Genomic DNA, 20951 nt, shown 5'->3' on the forward strand with positions numbered 1-20951 from the left:
GGTGCATTTTGGACCTTCTGGCATCCTGAGCAGCTCTTTGTCAGGTCCTCGATTTGCTGATCGATCCCCGGCCACCACACATAAGCCCTAGCAAGGCTTTTCATTTTCACCCCTCCCAGATGGCCTTCGTGAAGCTCATTGAGCACTCTCTCCCTTAACTTGGGTGGAATTACCACTCGGGATCCACACATCAAGGTCCCCTGGCATACTGACAGCTGTTCTCTTCTGGATGAGAATGCTGGCAACAGTGAGTCGCCATGTATTGGCCATCCCTTCACCGTCAAGTCATATACCCGAGACAGTGTCGTGTCATTTTGGGTCTCCTTCTCTATATCCGCGTTAGTTACTGGCAAGCGTTCAATTATAGTCGAATAAAATATTTCGACAGGGTCCACTGCTGGTGCTTCCTCCGCAGTAGGCAGTGGCAGGCGTGATAGCCCATCAGCGTTTCCATGCAGTTTCGTGCCCTTATACTCGATTTCATATTGGTGCGCCCCTAGAAAAAGGGACCATCTTTGTAGCCGTTGCGCAGTCATCACCGGAACGCCCTTCTTTGGATTAAAGATGGAGACAAGTGGTTGGTGGTCAGTCAGCAAGGTGAACTTCTGCCCGTGCAGATAGTGGTTGAACTTTTTCACTCCCCACACTAGGCTGAGGGCCACCCTGTCAATCTGGGCGTAGTTACGCTCGGCTGAGGTTAGTGACCGAGACGCAAAGGCTACTGGCCTCTCCGAGCCGTCCAGGAATTTGTGCGACAGCACCGCTCCAATACCATAGGGTGATGCATCACACGCCAACCGAATTGGTAGTGCTGGGTTGAAATGAGCCAACACCTCTTTTGATGTGATCAATTCTTTGCACTTCTGGAAAGCTCGTTTACATTCGTCATTCCACTTCCATGGTACCCCCGTTTGCAGTAGGGTGTTCAGTGGGTGTAGTACTGTAGACAAATTCGGCAAGAACTAATGGTAGTAGTTCACCAGCCCGAGGAACGACCTCAGTTGTGACACATTTTCCGGTGCTGAAGCCTTGACTACTGCCTCAATCTTTTCAGGGGACTTATGTAACCCCTCTTCATCAATAACGTGGCCACAATACGAGATCTGCTTCTGGAAAAACTCGCATTTGTGGCGATTAGCTCGGAGCCCATATTCCTTCAATCTAGTGAGCACCTGCTCCAGGTTGGCGAGGTGATCACTGTCATTTTCGCCCGTGACCAGGATGTCGTCCAAATAACACTGGGTCCCTGGAATCCCTTGCAGGACTTGATCCATTGCCCTTTGCCAAATAGCTGGAGCTGATGCTACCCCGAACACCAGCCGGTTGTATTGGTAGAGACCTTTATGAGTGTTGATCGTGAGGTACTGTTTCGAGGCTTCTTCTACCTCCATTTGCAGGTACGCCTGGGCCAGATCAATCTTAGTGAAGCGTTTTCCTTCAGATAGCGAGGCGAAAATATCTTCAATCCGCGGAAGCGGATATTGTACCGTGTGAAGGACTGGGTTCACTGTCACCTTAAAGTCCCCACAGGTGCGAACCTTCTTTGGTTCCCCAGGCGTATTACTCAACGACCTCTTCATTACAGGAACGATGGGTGTAGCCCACTCGCTCCAGTGCACTTTGGACAGTACTCCAGAATGTTCCAAACCTTCCAGCTCTGCTTCGACGGCTGGGCGGATCGCATAAGGCCTTAAAAAACTTTGGGCTTGCATTTTCCTCTATTTTGATCATCGCTGTTATGCCTTTTAGTGTTCCGAGTCCCTCCTGGAACACTTCTTGTGCGTCAGTTAGCATTTTTGACAGTCGTCCAGGTGTGACGTCGTCATCCTTTTTGGTATCTACAGTCAGTGCTTGTATGGAATGCCAATCTAGCTGTATCTTCCGGATCCATTCACGTCCTAGTAGTGGTGGTCCTCCATCTGGCAATACATATTGGTCCATTTTTGGTGTTTCCTTGCCGTTATATATAACGTTCACCCTTATTTTTCCTTTGGGGTAGACTTTTTGCCCCGTGTACGTCTTCAAGACAATCTCTGTATCTCTCAAGGGTATATGTGAGAATAGCTGCTTGTAGTCCCTTCGGTTTATGACTGTTAGGGCTGATCCTGTGTCCAATTCCATTTTCACTTGGACTCCGTCTATCTTGAGCATGACCCAGATAGTTTGGTGATCCTCCATTTTGATTACATTATGTAGTTTCAGACAACCCAGCTCCTTGCTTCCGGAGTCTGTATCACTTTTCTGTTCATCTGAACTACTCTCCGTCACCTTATGTACCTTTTTGTACTTCTCCTGTGGAGATTTCTTGCTGCTGGTTTTCTTTCCCGACCTGCAGACTCTTGCTATGTGTCCTACTTTTCCACACTGTCTGCACACTTGGTCCTTGAACCAACAATCCTTATGGTCGTGTGTTGTTCTGCCGCAGCGATAACACTTCACTGCTCCATATGACATTTCATTTGTGCCATATTCTTGCGGTCTCCGTTGTATCTCTGCAGCGCCCCGTGCAGCTGCTTCGTGTGACACTGCCATGCTGAAAGCCTTGTCCAGCGTAAGATCCTTTTCTGATAGAAGCCGTTTCTGGGTTCCTTCACTTTGAAGCCCACACACAAACTTGTCCCTTAACGTATCTGCTAGTCCCGTTCCAAACTGGCAGTGTTTCGATAGCTTGCACAGTTCTGTTAAATACTCAGCATTACTTTCGTCTTTATGCTGGTTCCTTTTGTGAAACTTAAATCTTTCTGCTATCAGCAGCGGTGTGGGGTTTAAGTGGTCCTGTAGGATTGCCACTATGCTTTCAAAATCCTTTTCCACTGGCTTCTCTGGGGTTACTAGGTTTCGCAGTAAGCCATACATTTTTGCACCCATGGAATTCAACAATACCAGTGCTTTCCTGGCATCTGGCACTTCATTCGCCTTGCAGTACACTTCTATGCGTTCTACATATGTCGCCCAATCTTTGACTTCATTGTCGAACACTGTGACACTGCCACTGTTTGGCATCCCTGGGTGTGGTTAGACTGGCTAAAAATGGCGTCTCCCGCGCTCTTCCTTCTTCTCCGCTGGCTCAAAATGGCATCTCCCGCGCTCTCCCTTCTTCTCCGCTGCAGCTCAAAAATGGCGTCTCCCGCGCTCTCCCTTCTTCTCCGCTGCGGCTCAAAAATGGCGTCTCCCGCGCGCTCCCTTCTTCTCCGCTGTGGCTCAAATGGCGTCTCCCGCGCTTTCCTTTCTTCCTCCGCAGATGCTACTCAGCCCTTAAACACCGGCCGCGCTCTGCGCGTTTTCCTGCGCGCCTCTCTCGTTGACGCCGCTCGGTCCTGAACCCCGGCTGCGCCCCGTGCGCTCTACCCTCTCTCTCACCCCGCCGACACTGCTCGGCCTTCCCCTGTGCCGTCGGTCGGCTCCAGCCGCCGCCGACCAGGAAGGGTCTGCGCCGTACCTGCTGCCAGCCCGTCTCGCTGGAGTCTCCGCCGGATGGTCGACGCCCGTGCCCCTGGAATCGGCCTTCTTCTGCAGAGTTGCAGGTAGGTTCGAATCGACTCGTCGCCAATGTTAAATCCGTGAATCTTGATGTATGGTGTCCTTCAATAAATAGTCAGAGACTGCAGAGGAACAATCAACAGGTGTTTACTGGATGAGGGTTACTCTAAAACTAACAGTACAGATCCCTACTCAGGGTTTATATACAGGTGTGGTCACTGCCGGTACTACAGTATATAGGAGCTGTAAAAAGTAGTTCTCCCCTTAAAGGTACATACACTACAGACCAGAATATCTTTTTTTTTTGTGATGTTGATTGAGGGATAAATATTGGCCAGGACACCGGGGATAACTCCCCTGCTCTTCTTCAAAATAGTACCATAGGATCTTTTACATCCACCTGAGAGGGCAGACGGGGCCTCAATTTAACATCTCATCCAAAAGACGGCACCTCCGACAGTGCCGCGCTCCCTCAGCACTGCACTGGGAGTGTCAGCCTAGATGTTTGTACTCAAGTCTCTGGAGTGGGGCCTTGAACCCACAACCTTGTGACTCCAAAGGCGAGTGTGCTGCCCACTGAGCCACAGCCGACACAATGCAGAAAAATGTAAAGTAGTACATTCTGGAAACAGAATAGTGAAGGAAGGATACCCTAAAGAGTAAGATTCGTAATGGAAGGGCGGAACAGAGAGATCTAGGGGTGTAGATACTATAAAGGGGGGGGGAGGAGTGCAGATATAATAGACCATAAAAAGGACAAATGGGATTCTTGGTTTTATACATTCTGGCATTGAGTATAGAAGCAAAGAGATGATGTAAAATTAGGCGACATTTGGAGTATTATATGCAGTCTTGGGCATCCCATTATACCAAGGCTATGAGAGCTATGGATAGGAGGCAGTGACGATTTACGAGGATAATACAAGGAATGAAGGGTTACAGTTGTGACCGATGGCTTGAAAAATTGGGCTTTTTCTTAAGCAGAGAAGGTTAAGGGGGAAGGTTAATGAAGGTTTTTAAAATTCTGAAAAGTTTTGAGAGAGTAGCAAGTGAAAGATTATTTCCGCCTGCTTCACGACGACATGCAAGCCGTGATCCTGACCAACGGTTCCACCACAGACTCAATTCATGTCAAGCAAGGCTGTGTCATTGCGCCAACGCTCTTCTCGATCTTCCTTGCTGCAATGCTCCATCTCACCCTCAGTAAGCTTCCCGCTGGAGTGGAGCTAATTTACAGAACAAACAGGAAACTGTTCAACCTCCGTCGCCTCCAGTCCAGATCCAAGGTCGTCCCTTCCTCTGTCGTCGAATTACAGTATGCAGACGACGCTTGCGTCTGCGCACACTTGGAGGTCGAACTCCAAACCATCGTTAACACCTTCACCGAAGCGTACGAGAGCATGGGCCTTACAATAAAGATCCTTAAGACAAAGGTCCTCTACCAACCTGCCTCCGCCACACAAAACTGCCCCCCGATTATCAAAATCCATGACAAGGCCTTGGACAACGTGGACCACTTTCCATACCTCGGGAGCCTACTGTCAACAAGGGCAGATGTTGATGACGAAGTCCAACACCGCCTTCAGTGTGCCAGTGCGGCTTTCGGTCGCCTGAGGAAGAGAGTGTTTGAAGACCAGGACCTCAAACCCGGCACCAAGCTCATGGTCTAGAGAGCAGTAGTAATACCTGCCCTCCTGTGTGCCTCAGAGACATGGACCATGTACAGCAGGCACCTCAAAGCACTGGAGAGGTACCACCAACGCTGCCTCCGCAAGATCCTGCAAATCCATTGGCAGGATAGGTGCACCAACGTCAGTGTTCTCGCTCAGGCCAACATCCCCAGCATCGACGCTTTGACCACGCTCGATCAGCTCCGATGGACGGGTCACATCGTCCGCATGCCCGATACGAGACTCCCAAAACAAGCGCCCTACTTGGAGCTCCGACACGGCAAGAGAGCCCCAGGTGGGCAGAGGAAACCCTCAAAGCCTCCTTGAAAAAGTGTAACATCCCCACCGACACCTGGGAATCCCTGGCCCAAGACCGCACAAAGTGGAGGAGAAGCATCCGGGAAGGCGCCGAACACCTCGAGTCTCTTCGCCGGGAGCAAGCGGAAGCCAAGCGCAAACAGCGGAAGGAGCGCACGTCAACCCAAGCACCCCACCCACCCGCCCCTTCAACCACTGTCTGCCCCATCTGTGACAGAGACTGTAGGTCCCGCATTGGACTCATCAGTCACCTGAGAACTCATTTTTAATGTGGAAGCAAGTCATCCTCGGTTCCGAGGGACTGCCTAAGAAGAAGAGAATTTCCATTGGTTGGGTACTCAATAACAAGGAGCATAGATTCAGGATTAGCACTCAAAGAACGAAGGGGGAAGTTAGAAGAATTATTTTTTCACCTAGTATTTTTGAACATGGAAAGCTTTATTGAGGCAGAAACTATAACATAATTTAAAGGGGAACTGGATAAATATTTGAAAAGGAAGAATATAAAAGGATACACAAAAACAGGAGGCAAATAGGATTAGAGTGGTTCTTCACTTGAAAAAATAACACTAAGCAGCAATAGCTTCCTTAGAATCATAGAATCACACAGCACTGAAGGAGGCCATTCAGCCCATCATGCCTGTGCCGGCTCTTTGAAATAACTATTCCGTTAGTCCCATTCCCCTGCTCTTTCGCCAGAGCTCTGCAAGTTTTTCCTTTTCAAGTATTTATCCAATTACCTTTTGAAAGTTACCATTGAATCTGCTTCCACCACCATTTCAGGTAGTGCATTCCAGATCATCATAACTCGCTGAGTAAAAAAAAATTCTCCTGATCCCTCTCATTTACCTTAAATCTGCGTCCTCTGATTACCGATCCACCCACTCGTGAAAACAGTTTCTCCTTATTTACTCTATCAAAACCCCTCATCATTTTAAATATGTCTATTAAATCTCCCCTTAACCTTCTCTGCTTTAAGGAAAACAATTCCAGCTTCTCTCGTCTCTCCACGTAACTGAAGTCCTTCATCGCTGGCACCTTCCAGTGAATCTCTTCTGCGCCCTCTCTCAGGCCTTGACATCCTTACTAAACTGTTGTTGTACCCAGAACTGGACACGATGCTCCATCTGCGGCCTAACCAGTGATTTATAAAGGGTTAGCATAACTTCCTTGCCTTTTCGGTTCTGTAATTTCTATGATTTATGCTGCAGGATCTCCATTCTCTGCCGTTAGGGGGCCCTCTGGTGGATAACAGAAATTGGCAAATAACCCCGAGCCCCTTATGCCGAGTCTGCTACTTATATTTAGATTACCGAACCAAGTTCCCAGCATGTGCAGATAAGATCACGTTTTTTTTTGTATTTCAAAAATGGAATATTCTTGAAAAGGATCCTGGCAATTTGAATCCTTCAGTGGGGACCTGAAGCTAAAAATCAAGTGACTACACTTCAAAAAGTATTTCAAAGGCTGTAAAGCGCTTTGGGAGGTCCTGAGGTTGTGAAGGGCGCTATAGAAATGCAAGTTCTTTCTTTCAAAGCTCCACAGATAGTAAAGTCTACCAGGTAGTGGATGCCCAGATAATAATTAGTTTTCCTGCGGGGTCAAGAACCCAGAGTCTGTGAACAAAAAAACACTCCATTGAATTTTAGCAAAATTAAACCTGAACTCCCAAAAAATATTCATTTAAGAGATCGGGGAAAGGGGAATCGGGATTTTGGGGAGTGGGAATATTGGATAGCGGAGATAATTGAGACTGGGGATATTGGGGAGTGGAGATAGAATCATAGCATCATAGAAATTTACAGCACAGAAGGAGGCCATTCGGCCCATCGTGTTCGTGCCGGCCAAAAAAAGAGTTGTCCAGCCCAATCCCACTTTCTAGCTCTTGGTCCGTAGCCCTGTAGGTCACGGCACCTCAAGTGCATATCCAAGCACTTTTTAAATGCGATGAGTTGGTCGAGGATTCATCATTCTGCTAGTTGTGGCTGCTGGTGCTGCATTGACAATATGAGACTTTTCAGGACATTTGACACAAAAAAGCAACGGCACAAGTTGCTTAAAGGTTGTAGTTTCACATTTTGTTTCTGGTTATGGACCCTCCCCTCATGGCTGCGGGAGACTGCAGCGTTTGCCCGTGCAGAGCAGGCCACGCCCAGTGGGGCAAGAAAGAGCACTCGGTGGCTTTCAGTGCCATCGGTTGAAGCCGCTTATAGTCTCTGTGGTTAATCACCACTTGTGGGTTCAAATCCCACTCCAGGGACTTGAGCACATAAATCTAGGCTGACACTCCAGTGCAGTGCTGAGGGAGTGCTGTACTGTCAGAGGTGCCGTCTTTCGGATGAGACGTTAAACCGAGGCCCCGTCTGCTCTCTCAGGTGGATGTAAAAGATCCCATGGCACTATTTCGAAGAAGAGCAGGGGAGTTATCCCTGGTGTCCTGGCCAATATTTATCCCTCAACCAACATAACAAAAACAGATGATCTGGTCATTATCACATTGCTGTTTGTGGGAGCTTGCTGTGCGCAAATTGGCTGCCGTGTTTCCCATATTACAACAGTGACTACACTCCAAAAGTACTTCATTGGCTGTAAAGCGCTTTAAGACGTCCGGTGGTCGTGAAAGGAGCTATAGAAATGCAAGTCATTCCTTCTTTCTTTCTTGAGCTGGTGCTCTATCCATCGGAGGCAATAGTCATGCTGCACGTTCAGTACCTCCTGTATGTTAAGGCACTGACTCACGTATGTTAGGGCTCCCCCTCATGTATATTACAGCACTGCCTCGGGTCTGCCATGGTGCTGCGGCTTGTACAGTAAGATGCTGCCTTGTATATGTTACAGTGCTACCTCCTGTGTTTTGGTAGAATGCTGCCTTGTACATTACAACACTGAATGTTAATGCATTGCCTCGGGTACAGTTTGGTGCTTCTTCGTGTATATTCAAAAGGGAATTGGATATATACTTGAGAAGGAAAAGGTTCAGGGCTACGGGGAATGAGCGAGGCTAATTGGATAGCTCTTTCAAAGAGCCGGCACAGGCACGATGGGCTGAATGGCCGCCTTTTGTGCTGTATGGTTTTATGATTAAGGCACTACTGCTGAGGTTAGGGCTGTTGCTGGCAGCTGATATATGGATGCAGCATAAATCTAAATAGGCTGATATAAACCTTCATTTCCCCCTCACTTAAAATTTACTCCGTTCTCTTTTTCATTCCTAGGAAAGACATACTACAGTTTCTGGATGCAGAAAAGGACATTTCGGTGCTAAAGGGCAAACTGAAGGCGGGGGATATCATACACTATATATTTGACCGAGACAGGACCCTGAATATATCCCATAGCCTGTATGAGCTGTTACCAAGGATATCGCCAATGAAAAATAAACACTTCAAACAGTGCGCGATTGTAGGGAATTCTGGGATTCTGCTCAACAGTGGCTGTGGGCAAGAGATTGATGCTCACGAATTTGTGATAAGGTAATAGTTAGAAGACTGGTGTGCATCTAGGCAGCAGTGTGATCAGGAAAATCAATTTTTTTTTTAAACGGATCCATATTGATAGTCTTAAATGTATTAAAGGTATGGAAAGGAAGCCTTTGGAGTCCTTTGAAGGAAATCTTAGTTTGGCTCAGTGGTAGTTGACGTAAGAAAACTACTAGGCACTTGGTCTAAGCGTTAAACAAAGCTTTAATCAACTGTTTTACAACATGGAGGTCTAGTTGTGTCCTTCACTAGTTCCTGTTAAAGAATGTCCTGAGCAAGCTGGGCCCGTGCCCGAGTATTTATACGATAGCCTGTCATTTTAATTCACCGCCCCATTCCCACTCAGACCTCACTGTACTTGGGCTCTTGCATTGTTCCACGGAAGCTCAGCGTAAACTCGAGGAACAGCACCTCATCTTCCGATTAGGCACTTTACAGCCTTCGGGACTCAATATCGAGTTCAACAATTTCAGATCATAACCTCGGCCCCCATTACATTTTTACTTATTTTTTATCCCCACCTTTGTTTTGGCCCTTTCCCCCCGCCCCCTTTTTTTTTCTCTTTTCTCTCTTTTTTTCTCTCTCCCACATGGCAGCTGTCTCCCATTCTGCCAGCACATTTCACACCTAATCTGAGCCGTCTTTTGTCTCCACTAGTCCTATCACCATCTCGTCTCGTTTTGAATACCTCTTAATGTCTCTTCATTTCTCTTTTGTTCTCTCCCAGCCTGGCCTTTCAATCTATTTCATTTCCTGTGCCTTTCCAGTCTTGACAAAGAGTTTGACTCGAAACGTTGACTCTTTGCTCTCCACGGATGTTGCCTGGCCTGCTGAGTTTTTCCAGCATTTTCTGTTGTTATTCCTGAGTATTTATACTCTCCCTGGACAGCGCCACCAGCAGGCCGCCCAGTATTATTTCATAAGTCAGTTCCACATGAAGGACAAGATTCATGTCGGGTAGTACTCTCGTTTCTGAGTCAGAAGTTTGTGGATTCAAGCTCTACTCCTGGCCAGGAACAGTACTGAGGGAGTGCTGCATTGTCTGAGGTGCTGCCCCTCAGATCAGATGTTAATTTGAGCTTCTGTCATTTTTTTTTCTTCATCATTCTTCAGGATGTGGGATATGGGGATCAGGTGGGAAAGTGTAGTAGAGGTCGAAGATCAGCCATGATCTTATTGAATGGCGGAGCAGGCTTGAGGGGCCATGTGGCCGACTCCTGCTCCTAATTCTCATGTGGTGGTGGGCCACCTTCTTGAACCACTGCAGCCCATGTGGTGAAGGTGCTCCCAAAATGCTGTCAGGCGGGGAGTTCAGTTTGGTTCAGGTGGCTGTTAAAGATCCTGTGGTGTTATTTAAAGAAGAACAGTGAGTTAATTTGGTGAAATAAAAACAGAAAATGCTGGCAAGGTCATCGACCTGAAACGTTAACTCGGTTTCTCGCTCCACAGCTACCGCCTGACCTGCTGAGTATCTCCAGCATTTTCTGTTTTTATTTCAGATTTCCAGCAGTATTTTGCTTCTGTATTAGAGTTAATTTGGTGTCTTAACCAACATTCCTCCCTCAGCCAATGCTGCCAAAGATACCTTCCATTTGCCGTTTGTGGGATCTTGCTGTCTGCAATAGGTTTCTGCATTTGCCTGTATAACAACAGTGATCACCCTTCAAAAGCAATTTAACGCTTGTGAAATGCTTTGAGACATCCCGAGGATCTGACATGGTGCTTATAGAAATCCAAGTTTATCGATTCCCTATGCTGACCCAGTAAATGATATCCCACTCTTTACTTTGTTCGCACTTCTTGTGCTGCTTAGAGACTCAACCGTTTTACTGCAACAAATTCACCTTTGCATCTGACTGTGCTTTTCTCTGCCCTTCACATCAGTTAATGAAAGCTCTGGCTCCTCCCCCCGCAACCGCCTCCACCTGCACCTCCCCGGCCTCGCCCCCTCCCTGCCTGCTCCCCCCTCCCCACCCCCTCCTCCCCCCCGCCTCCCCCCTCCCCGCCGCCCCCTGCCTCCTCCCCGCCCCACCTCCCCCCTTCCCCACCCCCCCCTCGCCTACCTCCTCCCCCCCACCTTCCCCCTCCCCCCCTGCCTCCTCCTCCCCGCCCCCGCCTACCCCCCCACCCTCCTGCCTTGCCCCTCCTCCCCGCCCCACCTCCCCCTTCCCCCCTGCCTTCCCCCTCCCCCCTGCCTCCTCCTCCTCCTCGCCCTGTCTCCCCGCCGCCCCCCCCACCCTCCTGCCTTGCCCTTCCTCCCCGCCCCCACCTCCCCCTACACCCCGCCTCCTCCTCCCCACCCGCACCTCCTCCGCCCCACCCATACCTCCTCCCCCTGCCCCCACCTACCTCCTCCCCGCCCCCCACCTTCCCCCTCCCCCCTGCCCGCCTCCCCCGCTCCTCCCCGCCCCCACTTCCCCCCTTCCCCCCCCGCCTCCCCCTCCCCCTGCACCCCGCCTCCCCCTCCTTCCCCCCGCTACCCCTCTCCCCTGCCACCCCCCCATCCCCCCCTGCCCCCCCCATCTCCTCCCTGCCCCCTACTCCCCCCACCCCTGGCCTCTCACCCCCCCGCCTCCTCCTTGGCTTCATTAGTAACTGCTCCACCCGGTGCGGTATTGAACAAGACAGACCAGTAAAGTCCCAGGTTTAATCCCTCGGGGGCAATTTTAACATTTTGATGCTGGGCGGGGTGGCGCCAAGTTTCCTGCCCGGAAGACAGCCTGATTGACAGGCTTGGCTTCCAGTCGGGCGGGGAATGCTAGAGAAGAGGCCACAGGACCAGGTAGGACTGAACCCTGACCCCTGGGAGAGTGGGGGGGGGGGTCCCATCTCAAGGGTGGTCCGCTCCCCGCTCCCGGGGTGGTATGTATGGGTGGTGGGGCTTCTGATGGTGGGGGAGCTTGCGAGGCCTGAAGCACTCCTGCTCCTCCTAGCCCACAAGGAGTGCTCCCTGAGGCTGCCCTCGCCTCGCTGCAGCTGCTGGGTTTCCTGAGGCCATGGGATCCCCGGCCGGCCACAGTAAAAGTGGCAAAGGCAGGTTAAATCCGAGGCTTCCAGCCAACCCGCCTCGTGTGGAGCATAAACACCGGCACGGACCTGTTGGGCCTGTTTCTGTGCTGTAAATGCGATGCAACAGTATCTTAACCTGGGCACTTCAGCCCTCTGTCTAAGCACTGACGTCAACAACTTCAAGCTTTAGCTGTCTGCCGAATCTCCTGCCGGATCTCCTCCACACTCCATGACCGCCTGGGCCTTTTACAGTCATGTTTAACACCCCTTTTATCGTCGAGGAATTGCGTGCGTTAATTGCTGTGCACGTTTCATCACTCTCAGGTCTGCTCTCAAACCTAAAGGGTGCAAACTGCAGAGTGCTGACAGCATTGGATTACACTCCAACATGCGGTTTAATTGGATTAGCTGCTAATCAGACAGAAACTGGTCTTGTGGATCTGTGTGAATTCAAATCTTCACCAGAGTATTCTATATTTACCTTCAAGAGGGAATGAAGAATGTATAAATCAGCAAAAGGGGCTGGCGGCTCCGGCTATAGAGCTGCCTCCCTGAGAACGGGTTTTATCATTCACCGTCTGACTAAAATATCTTTTCTACAATATTCTACTCTTTACGCCTCTTTCCTGCATTTTAAATTCTATTTGCAGTCTATTTCGCCCCTCTTTATGAAAGCAGATGGCGCACCTGAACTCTTGACCTCTGCCAGTTGTTCTTGATCAACCCCCCCATTCCCCCTCTCCTGACTGTTTTGGTTGTCCTAGGATGAGCCTGCTGCCTGAGTGTGCCGATTCTGGTGGAGCATCCCACCTGAAAAATTAACCTATCAGATGCTGCCCGACCTGTTGTTTATTTCCAACGTCCTGAGGTCGTGAAAGGCACTTATATGAATTCTCTCTTGCTTTCTCCCTTTCTCACTTTCTCTCTCTCTCTTGCTCTCTTTCCCTCCTTTCTTTTTCCGACTTTCTATTTCCAGGGACTGCATGGAGTTGAGGTACAGATCAGCCATGATCTCACAGAGCGGTGGAACAGGCTCGAGGGACTCTGTTTTCTAAATGCAATAATTTCCAGTTGACAGTCGCCCTCAGAAAGCTCTCTGTGCACCAGATTTTTTAAATTTGTATCGTGTGAGAGAAACAAAATTATTAATTGACTCCTTGCTTTGTATCTCCCGGTTCCCTGTAGAGAGTTGTTGGCTCAGGAGGACATTAATAAACTTGCAGAATGGGCATATAATTGGCAAATTAAATTCAACACAGATAAATGTGAGGTATTACATTTTGGTAGGAAGAATAGGGAGGTCACTTATCACTTGGAGGGTGCGAGTCTAGGTGGGGTAGAGGAACAAAGGGATCTCGGAGTACAAATACACAAATCACTAAAAGTTGCGACACAGGTTAACGAGGCCATAAAAAAAGCAAACCAAGCACTAGGGTTTATTTCTAGAGGGATAGAATTTAAAAGTAGGGAAGTTATGCTAAACCTGTATCGAACCTTGGTCAGACCACACTTGGAGTACTGCGTACAGTTCTGGTCGCCATATTCTAAAAAGGATCTAGAGGCACTGGCGAGGGTACAGAGAAGATTTACAAGGATGATACCAGAAATGCGAGGGTATACATATCAGGAAAGGATGATCAGGCTGGGTCTCTATTCTCTTGAAAAAAAGAAGGCTGAGCGGTGACCTAATAGAGGTCTTTAAAATTATGAAAAGTTTTAATAGAGTGGATACAGAGAGAGTGTTTCCACTTGTGGGGAAGAGCATAACTAGAGGCCATCAATATAAGATAGTCACCAAGAAATCCAATAGGGAATTCAGAAGAAACTTCTTTACCAAAGAGTGGTGAGAATGTGGAACTCGCTACCACAGGGAGTGGTTGAAGCGAATAGTATAGATGCATTTAAGGGGAGGCTAGACACGCATATGAGGGAGAAGGGAATAGAGGGTTATGCTGATAGAGTTAGATGAGGAAAGATGGGAGGAGGCTCGAGTGGAGCATAAACGCCGGCATGGACTGGTTGGGCCGAATGGCCTCTTTCTGTGCCGTATATCCTATGTAGTTTCATTTTGTTTTGGCGTCTTTGGGAACTGTACCTTCTCACTTGCACTGTGTCCAATAAAAGATGGCGAAATTTGCAGAACCCGACGACAGTAGGGTTGCCAACTCTGATTGGACGTATTCCTGGAAGTTTCATCACATGACCTTCTGCCTCCAACTGCCCCGCCCCCACGCTCCCACCATTGGTCGTCCGACATGTCCATCCTCACGGTGCCCCACCTTCCCACGGCCAATTGGGAAACATACAGACTCTTTGTTACCCGATTGGACGATTCCTGAGCCAAACAGCCTTCCTTCTCCATCCCCAATATTTTTATAAAAATAAGCGAAAGTCTTCAAAGAAAATGAAAAAGAAATGTTTTTTAATGCCCCAGTGATTTTTCTCCTGGGTTTTTGCTCGCAGCGAGTGTCCTAGAGATTAATCTTCAATTCCTGGAGACTCCAGGTCCATCCTGGAGGGTTGGCAACCCCTAGATGTCCCCACCTCTTGCCCTGACCCCTCACCCGCCCTTTAAGTTGACGCGACTTGGCAAACAGCTGCTGGGAGCTGTAGCAATTTCTGAAGTCACTTTTATAGTCCCAGAAATAAAGACAGAGAGTGGTGAACCTGTGGAATTCTCTACCACAGAAGGCAGTAGAGGCCAATACATTAAATATATTCAAGAAGAAGTTGGATATATTTCTTAAGGCTAAAGGGATCAAGGGACATGGGGAGAAAACAGGGACCGGGTACTGAACTTGGATGATCAGCCATGATCGCATTGAATGGTGGAGCAGGCTCGAGGGGCCGAATGGCCTACTCTGTGTGGAGTTTGCACATTCTCCCCGTGTTTGCATGGGTTTCCTCCGGGTGCTCCGGTTTCCTCCCACAGTCCAAAGATGTGCGGGTTAGGTTGATTGGCTATGATAAATTGACCCTTAGTGTTAGGGGGATTAAATACGTGGGGTTACGGGGATAGGGTGGGATATGTGTTGGTGTAGGGGTTACGGGGATCGGGTGGGATATGTGTCGGTGCAGGCTCGATGGGCCGAAATGGCCTCTATCTGCACTGTGGGGTTTCTGTGATTCTGTGATCCTGCTCCTATCTTCTATGTTTCTATGTTTCTAAAACCCACAGTAGCTCTTCAGCATCTCGAAAGAGAATAGGCAGGTTAAGGTTTGGGGTGTAAGCCCTTTCATCGCAATTGGAAACTGGAAGAGAACTGAGCCCCTTTATAGGAATGGAGGGTGGGGGGAGGAGTCAAGAGTCAGGTATTCTGATTCCTTTCACAGGAAGGCACTTGGCTTTCAGTACCTGGTAAAAGGTTTTGTAAAAAGGTGGAAAGAGGGGAAAAAGTTGAAAACATTAATGACTTTGAAGTACACTCGTTAGGCAAATCCAAACAACAAAGAGATGAAGAACCAGTTAATATTTGGTGGCATTGGTTGAGGAAGTTTTGCCAGGACATCAGGAGGACTTTTAACCTCTTCCTCAAATAGTTCCATGTGGGCGTAAATACTCACTGAAACAGACAAATGGGACTTTGGTTTAACATCTCATCTGAAGGACAGCACCATTGACAGTGCAGCACTCCCTCGGTAGTGCAGTGGAGCGTCAGCCTAGATTACGTGCTCGAGTCCTGAAGTGGGGCTTTAACCTTCAACCTTCTGTGTTACCAACAAAGCCAAGTTGATACTATAGATTGTGCGTGGTATGTGGAGAGAAGGGGCTTGATGGGCCAAAGGCTTTTTCTCATTACATGCTATCTCATGTTCCTAAGTTCCAGCACAATGCCATTCTTGGGTCATAGGTCATACACTATTGCGGAAACAGCAAGTGATTAACGCGCAGCTTAATATTTTTTTTAAGATGCAATCTTGCCCCAGTGGAAGAGTATGCACAAGATGTTGGTTTGAAGACCGATTTAGTGACTATGAACCCTTCGGTGGTGCAGCGTGCATTCGAAGATTTGAAGAATGAGACGTGGAAGGAGAAGCTGCTTCACCGGCTAAAAATGTTGGACGGCGGAATTCTTTGGATCCCCGCGTTCATGGCTAAAGGGGGAGAAGAGCGCGTCGAGTGGGTGAACAACCTCATCATAAAGCACAAAATCCATGTACAGACGGCCTATCCATCACTGAGGCTCCTACACGCAGTACGTGGGTAAGTACCAACTCTGCTACAGAGGCTATGTGCGACTTGGGACACAGGCTCCAAATTGCTGCATGATTTTCCAATATAAAGTCACTGCCGTGCAGAGGGAATACTATCTCCTCAGGCAGACTTGCCTGGGCTCCGTCGCACACACAGTGTTCTTGGCAACAAGCGAGAGCTTGCCGTCGGTTAATTAGGTAACAGTCTCAGAGGTTGATAATGAGATTACAATGAGGGTGTTAGCTTGAGATATATGTGATCCAATGATTTGGGGTGACTTGTTCATTGTTCAATCATTTGACAGCTAGCAAAGAGTGAGAATCAGAGTGAGTAAAATTCTACCTTGTAAAAAGAAAAGCAAAAAAAAATCTCGAAAGCATTGCTGGAGCGATTAAAGTAGGGGATGGGCAAGAGGCCAAAATTGGAGCAGCGCAGAGATCTCGGAGGGTTATAGGGCTGGAGGAGGTAATGGAGATGGGGTTGTTGGGGGAGGGGGAAGGTAGCAAGGATATGGAAGGATTTGAAAACAAGGATGAGAATTTTCAAACTGAGTCGTTGCTGGACTGAGAGCCAGTGTAGGTCAGCGAGCACAGGGGTGTTGGATGAACGGGACTTGGTGCGAGTTAGGATACGGGCAGCAGAGTTTTAGATGAGCTTAAGTTTATGGAAGGTGGAAACATAGAAACATAGAAGATAGGAGCAGGAGTAGGCCATTCGGCCCCTCGAGCCTGCTCCGCCATTTAATGAGAACATGGCTGATCATCCAAACTCAGTACCCTGTCCCTGCTTTCTCCCCATACCCCTTGATCCCTTTAGCCTTAAGAAATATATCTAACTCCTTCTCTTGAATATATTTAATGAATTGGCCTCAACAGCCTTCTGTGGGAGGCCGGCCAGGAGAGTGTTGGAATAGTCAAGTTTAGAGGTAACAATAGTCAAGTTCAGAGGTAACAAAAGCATGGATGAGGGTTTCAGCAGCAGATGAGCTGAGGCAGTGGCTAGAGTCGGAAGTAGGCGGCCTCGGTGATGGTGCGGATATGTGGTCGGAAGCACAGAGCAGGGAGCAAACCGAGCACCTTCTTGGGGAGGCTTTCATCAGGTTGCTATTTGTAGCCACTGTATAAACACATTCCTGCTATGTTTACGATGTTGCCAACACTTTGATGACCAAAGGAAGCCTTTCCCGCGAGTCTGTACAGCTCACTACCTCGCCCAGCAGCGCAGTCACCAAACGACACCCGGGAGAAGCTCCCCAGTGTGGGCTGATAAGTGGCAGGTAACATTCGCGCCACACAAGTGCCAGGCAATGACTATCTCCAACAAGTGAGAGTCTAACCACCTCCCCTTGATATTCAACGGCATTACCATCACCGAATCCCCACCATCAACATCCTGGGGGGTCACCATTGACCAGAAACTTAACTGGACCAGCCACATAAATACTGTGGCCACCAGAGCAGGTCAGAGGCTAGGTATTCTGCGGCGAGTGTCTCACCTCCTGACTCCCCAAAGCCTTTCCACCCTCAACAAGGCACAAGTCAGGAGTATGATGGAATACTCTCCACTTGCCTGGATGAGTGCAGCTCCAACAACACTCAAGAAGTTCGACACCATCCAGGAAAAAGCAGCCCATTTGATTAGCACCCCATCCACCACCTTAAACATTCACTCCCTCCACCGCCGGCGTACTGTGGCTGCAGTGTGTACCATCTACAAGATGCACTGCAGCAACTCGCCAAGGCTTCTTCGGCAACGCCTCCCAAACCCACGACCTCTTCCACCTAGAAGGACAAGGGCAGCAGACGCATGGGAACACCACCACCTCCAAGTTCCCCTCCAAGTCACACACCATCCTGACTTAGAAATATAACGGCCAATTCTTCATTGTCGCTGGGTTAAAATCCTGGAACTCCCTCCCTAACAGCACAGTGGGAGCACCTTCACCACACGGACTGCAGCGGTTCAAGAAGGCGGCTCACCACCACCTTCTCAAGGGCAACTAGGAATGGGCAATAAATGCTGGCCTTGCCAGCGACGCCCACATACCATAAGCGAATTTTAAAAAAAATCCTTGAGAAACTTCATCCACCAACAGTTGAACATCGTTCCTCAGTTTCCAAGCAGCATGAACGAATGGATGCTTGGCTGAATACATAAGTAATAGGGGTGTTGCTGTAATGAGTCTCTTTATCAACGCGCCTTCCTGGTCTTGTTTTTTAACTGGCAGATCACAATGTACAGAAAGTAAATGGTTTTAAAACCCAGTCAGTTTTCCAGCTTCAAATCATATTATCACCTCGGCATGTAATCAGACTTGGCAACAGTGCAGATAAACTTGGCTTTGTAATGAGATGCTCTGAGGCAAAACCATCAAAATTATTCTTTAGCTAATCAGGAAAGAAAGAACAAATATTTGTTGGCTAACGATGCATTTTCATCTATCCAAAATGTTACTCAAAAGAAATCAAAATGTTAAATTCCAGCAGGAATTTATGATCTATTTTAATTTTAATGTAAAATTTGCTGTAGTGATCGGCCTAAAACAACCATCCAAGAACAGCAGGGAGTGCTGCAGAATCTTCAAAAATGAAAGAGTTTTTTGTAGAAATCCAATTATTGAGTTGATATAGTCGGGACACCATGGTGTTCAGGCGCCTGTGAGGCTCGGTGTCAGTTCTTCTTGTCTGATTACGCACCTGTGAAGCGCCTTGGGACGTTTACTACGTTGGGATTGTTATATCCTGTTGAGCGGTGATCTAAATAGCAATTGAAAGGCTTTGCTTAAATACAAAATTATGAGGGGCATAGCTAGGGTAGATAGAAAGGAACTTTTCCCCTTAGTAGAGGGGTCAATAACCTGGGGGCATAGTTTCAAGGTAAGGGGCAGTAGGTTTAGAGGGGATTTGAGGAAAAACTTTTTCATCCAGAAGGTGGTTGGAATCTGGAACTCACTGCCTGAAAGGGTGGTAGAGACAGGAACCTTCACATCTTTCAAGACCCCCCAAAGCTTGGTCAAAGAGGTAGGTTTATGGAGGAGGTAGAGAGGCGGAGAGGCTTAGGAGGGAATTCCAGAGCTTAGGATCCTAGGCAGCTTCAGACAGTTGCCAGGGATGGTAACGGTGGCCAGGGAATGGTGTTTGTGCTGGGGAACCAAAGAGAAGATGCTGAGGTTAGTTACATGTACTTGCGGAAACATGCATGCCAACATTAAAAAGTAGCAAAAAATAAGCAACAGCTTCAAAGAAACTGCCACAGCCCCAAAAAGCTGACCAATTCAAGAAACCCATGTGACACGCAAAACCAATAGTTATACGAGCTTCGTAACCTAAGCTGTAGGTAGACGGAAAATTTCTTCACTTGCATTAGAAGGGAAATAATATATAAATACTTGAAAGCCTGAAGGGGTAAATCCAAATGTTGAAGGCACAAAATTAGTAAAATTGTTACAGGGGTCTGGGGCACACTCCCCTGGAAAATGTTGAATTTTTATTTTATAAATAATGCACTTGGGTTAATTTTAAGTACTTCGCACTTCACAATTAATAGATTTTTAATCTTAAAAAAAAGGAAAAGCAAAGTGACCAAAAGTCCCCAAAATTTACCCCAACAATCATTCTCTCACGTCCCATCGCCCAAGTCAATTGACAGAAGCACTATACCCCATCCAACTTCCCACCCTTTCACTGGGCAGTCCCTCCTCTTACCCGCCAAGTTCATAATGGCTCTCTACTTCACCTCCAATCCAGTTCAACCAGTAACCCATCTTCCCCCATTCACCCTGGCACTATTCTTTCCTCCTCACCAGTTCAAGTTGACGTTTCTCAATCATTTCATTGCTTTACCCCTTGCTAACTCTGTAACCTCCTCCAGCCCTACCACCCTCTCCGCACCGCCCACCCCCACCGCTCCACATTCTCCATTCCTCTGATTCTGGCCTCTTGTGTATCGCCACCCTTCATTCCAGCATTGGCAGCTGTGCCTTCAACTGCCGAGATAGTCTGTAATTACCTCCCTAAACCCTTCTGTTTCTCCAGCTCCACTTCAACTGACAGACTGAGGATGGAAGACTGTATATTGAAGAAAGAAAGACTTGCATTTATGTAGCATCTTTCATGACCTCAGGATGCCCCAAAGCACTTTACAGCCAATGAAACATAGAAGATAGGAGCAGGAGTAGGCCATTCGGCCCCTCGAGCCTGTTCCGCCATTTAATGAGATCATGGCTGATCATCCAAATTCAGTACCCTGTGTTATAAATCTCATCATTCATCAAGAAACTACTTGTGAAATAACGCTGGATGGCCAGCTGGTGGCGCCGTCCAAGGAGTATAAATACTCGGGTGTGGGCCCAGCTTCCAGGGACATTTTCTAAGACAAGGAACTAGTGAAGTACAACTAGACCTCCATGTTCTGAAACAAGTTGATTAAAGCTTTGCTTTATACTCAAACCAAGTGCGTAGTGAGTTTTATTACGTCACCCTGTCCCTGCTTTCTCCCCATATCCCTTGATCCCTTTAGCCTCAAGAAATATATCCAACTCCTTCTTGAATATATTTAATGAATTGGCCTCAACTGGATACTCCAATGCTCTTCTCACTGGCCTCTGAATCTCCACCCTCAGTTCATCCAAACCTCTGCAGCCACTATCCTCTCCCGCCCCCAGCCCACTGGCCTACCACTGTTGTCTTCGCTGGTTTCCATTAGCTCCTGGTGCTCAGTGCCTCAATTTAAAAATTCTTATCCTCGAGTTTAAATCCCACCAAGGCCTCGCCTCTCTGGGGGTAACTTTGACCTAACCCG

General features: G+C 48.2%; 1 protein-coding gene across 2 annotated transcripts in view; it reads left to right on the forward strand.

The window, feature by feature from the left end:
* LOC147099967 (alpha-2,8-sialyltransferase 8B-like) overlaps nucleotides 1-20951 on the forward strand; it is a 54103-nt gene that overhangs the window by 22760 nt on the left and 10392 nt on the right. The window contains exons 4-6 of one of the 2 annotated variants that reach the window (XM_085968517.1): nucleotides 8684-8941; nucleotides 15867-16160; nucleotides 20186-20564. In XM_085968517.1, coding sequence (XP_085824643.1) covers nucleotides 8684-8941; nucleotides 15867-16160; nucleotides 20186-20255 — 622 coding nt within the window. In that variant the 3' untranslated portion in view covers nucleotides 20256-20564. Of the gene's footprint in view, nucleotides 1-8683; nucleotides 8942-15866; nucleotides 16161-20185; nucleotides 20565-20951 lie in introns of those variants that run through there. The other variant, XM_085968516.1, reaches the window with a different exon arrangement.

The sequence above is a fragment of the Somniosus microcephalus genome, chromosome 27 (genome assembly GCF_052327205.1).
Source record: "Somniosus microcephalus isolate GS21.2 chromosome 27, FLI_Smic_1.0, whole genome shotgun sequence".
NCBI classification, from domain to species: domain Eukaryota; kingdom Metazoa; phylum Chordata; class Chondrichthyes; order Squaliformes; family Somniosidae; genus Somniosus; species Somniosus microcephalus.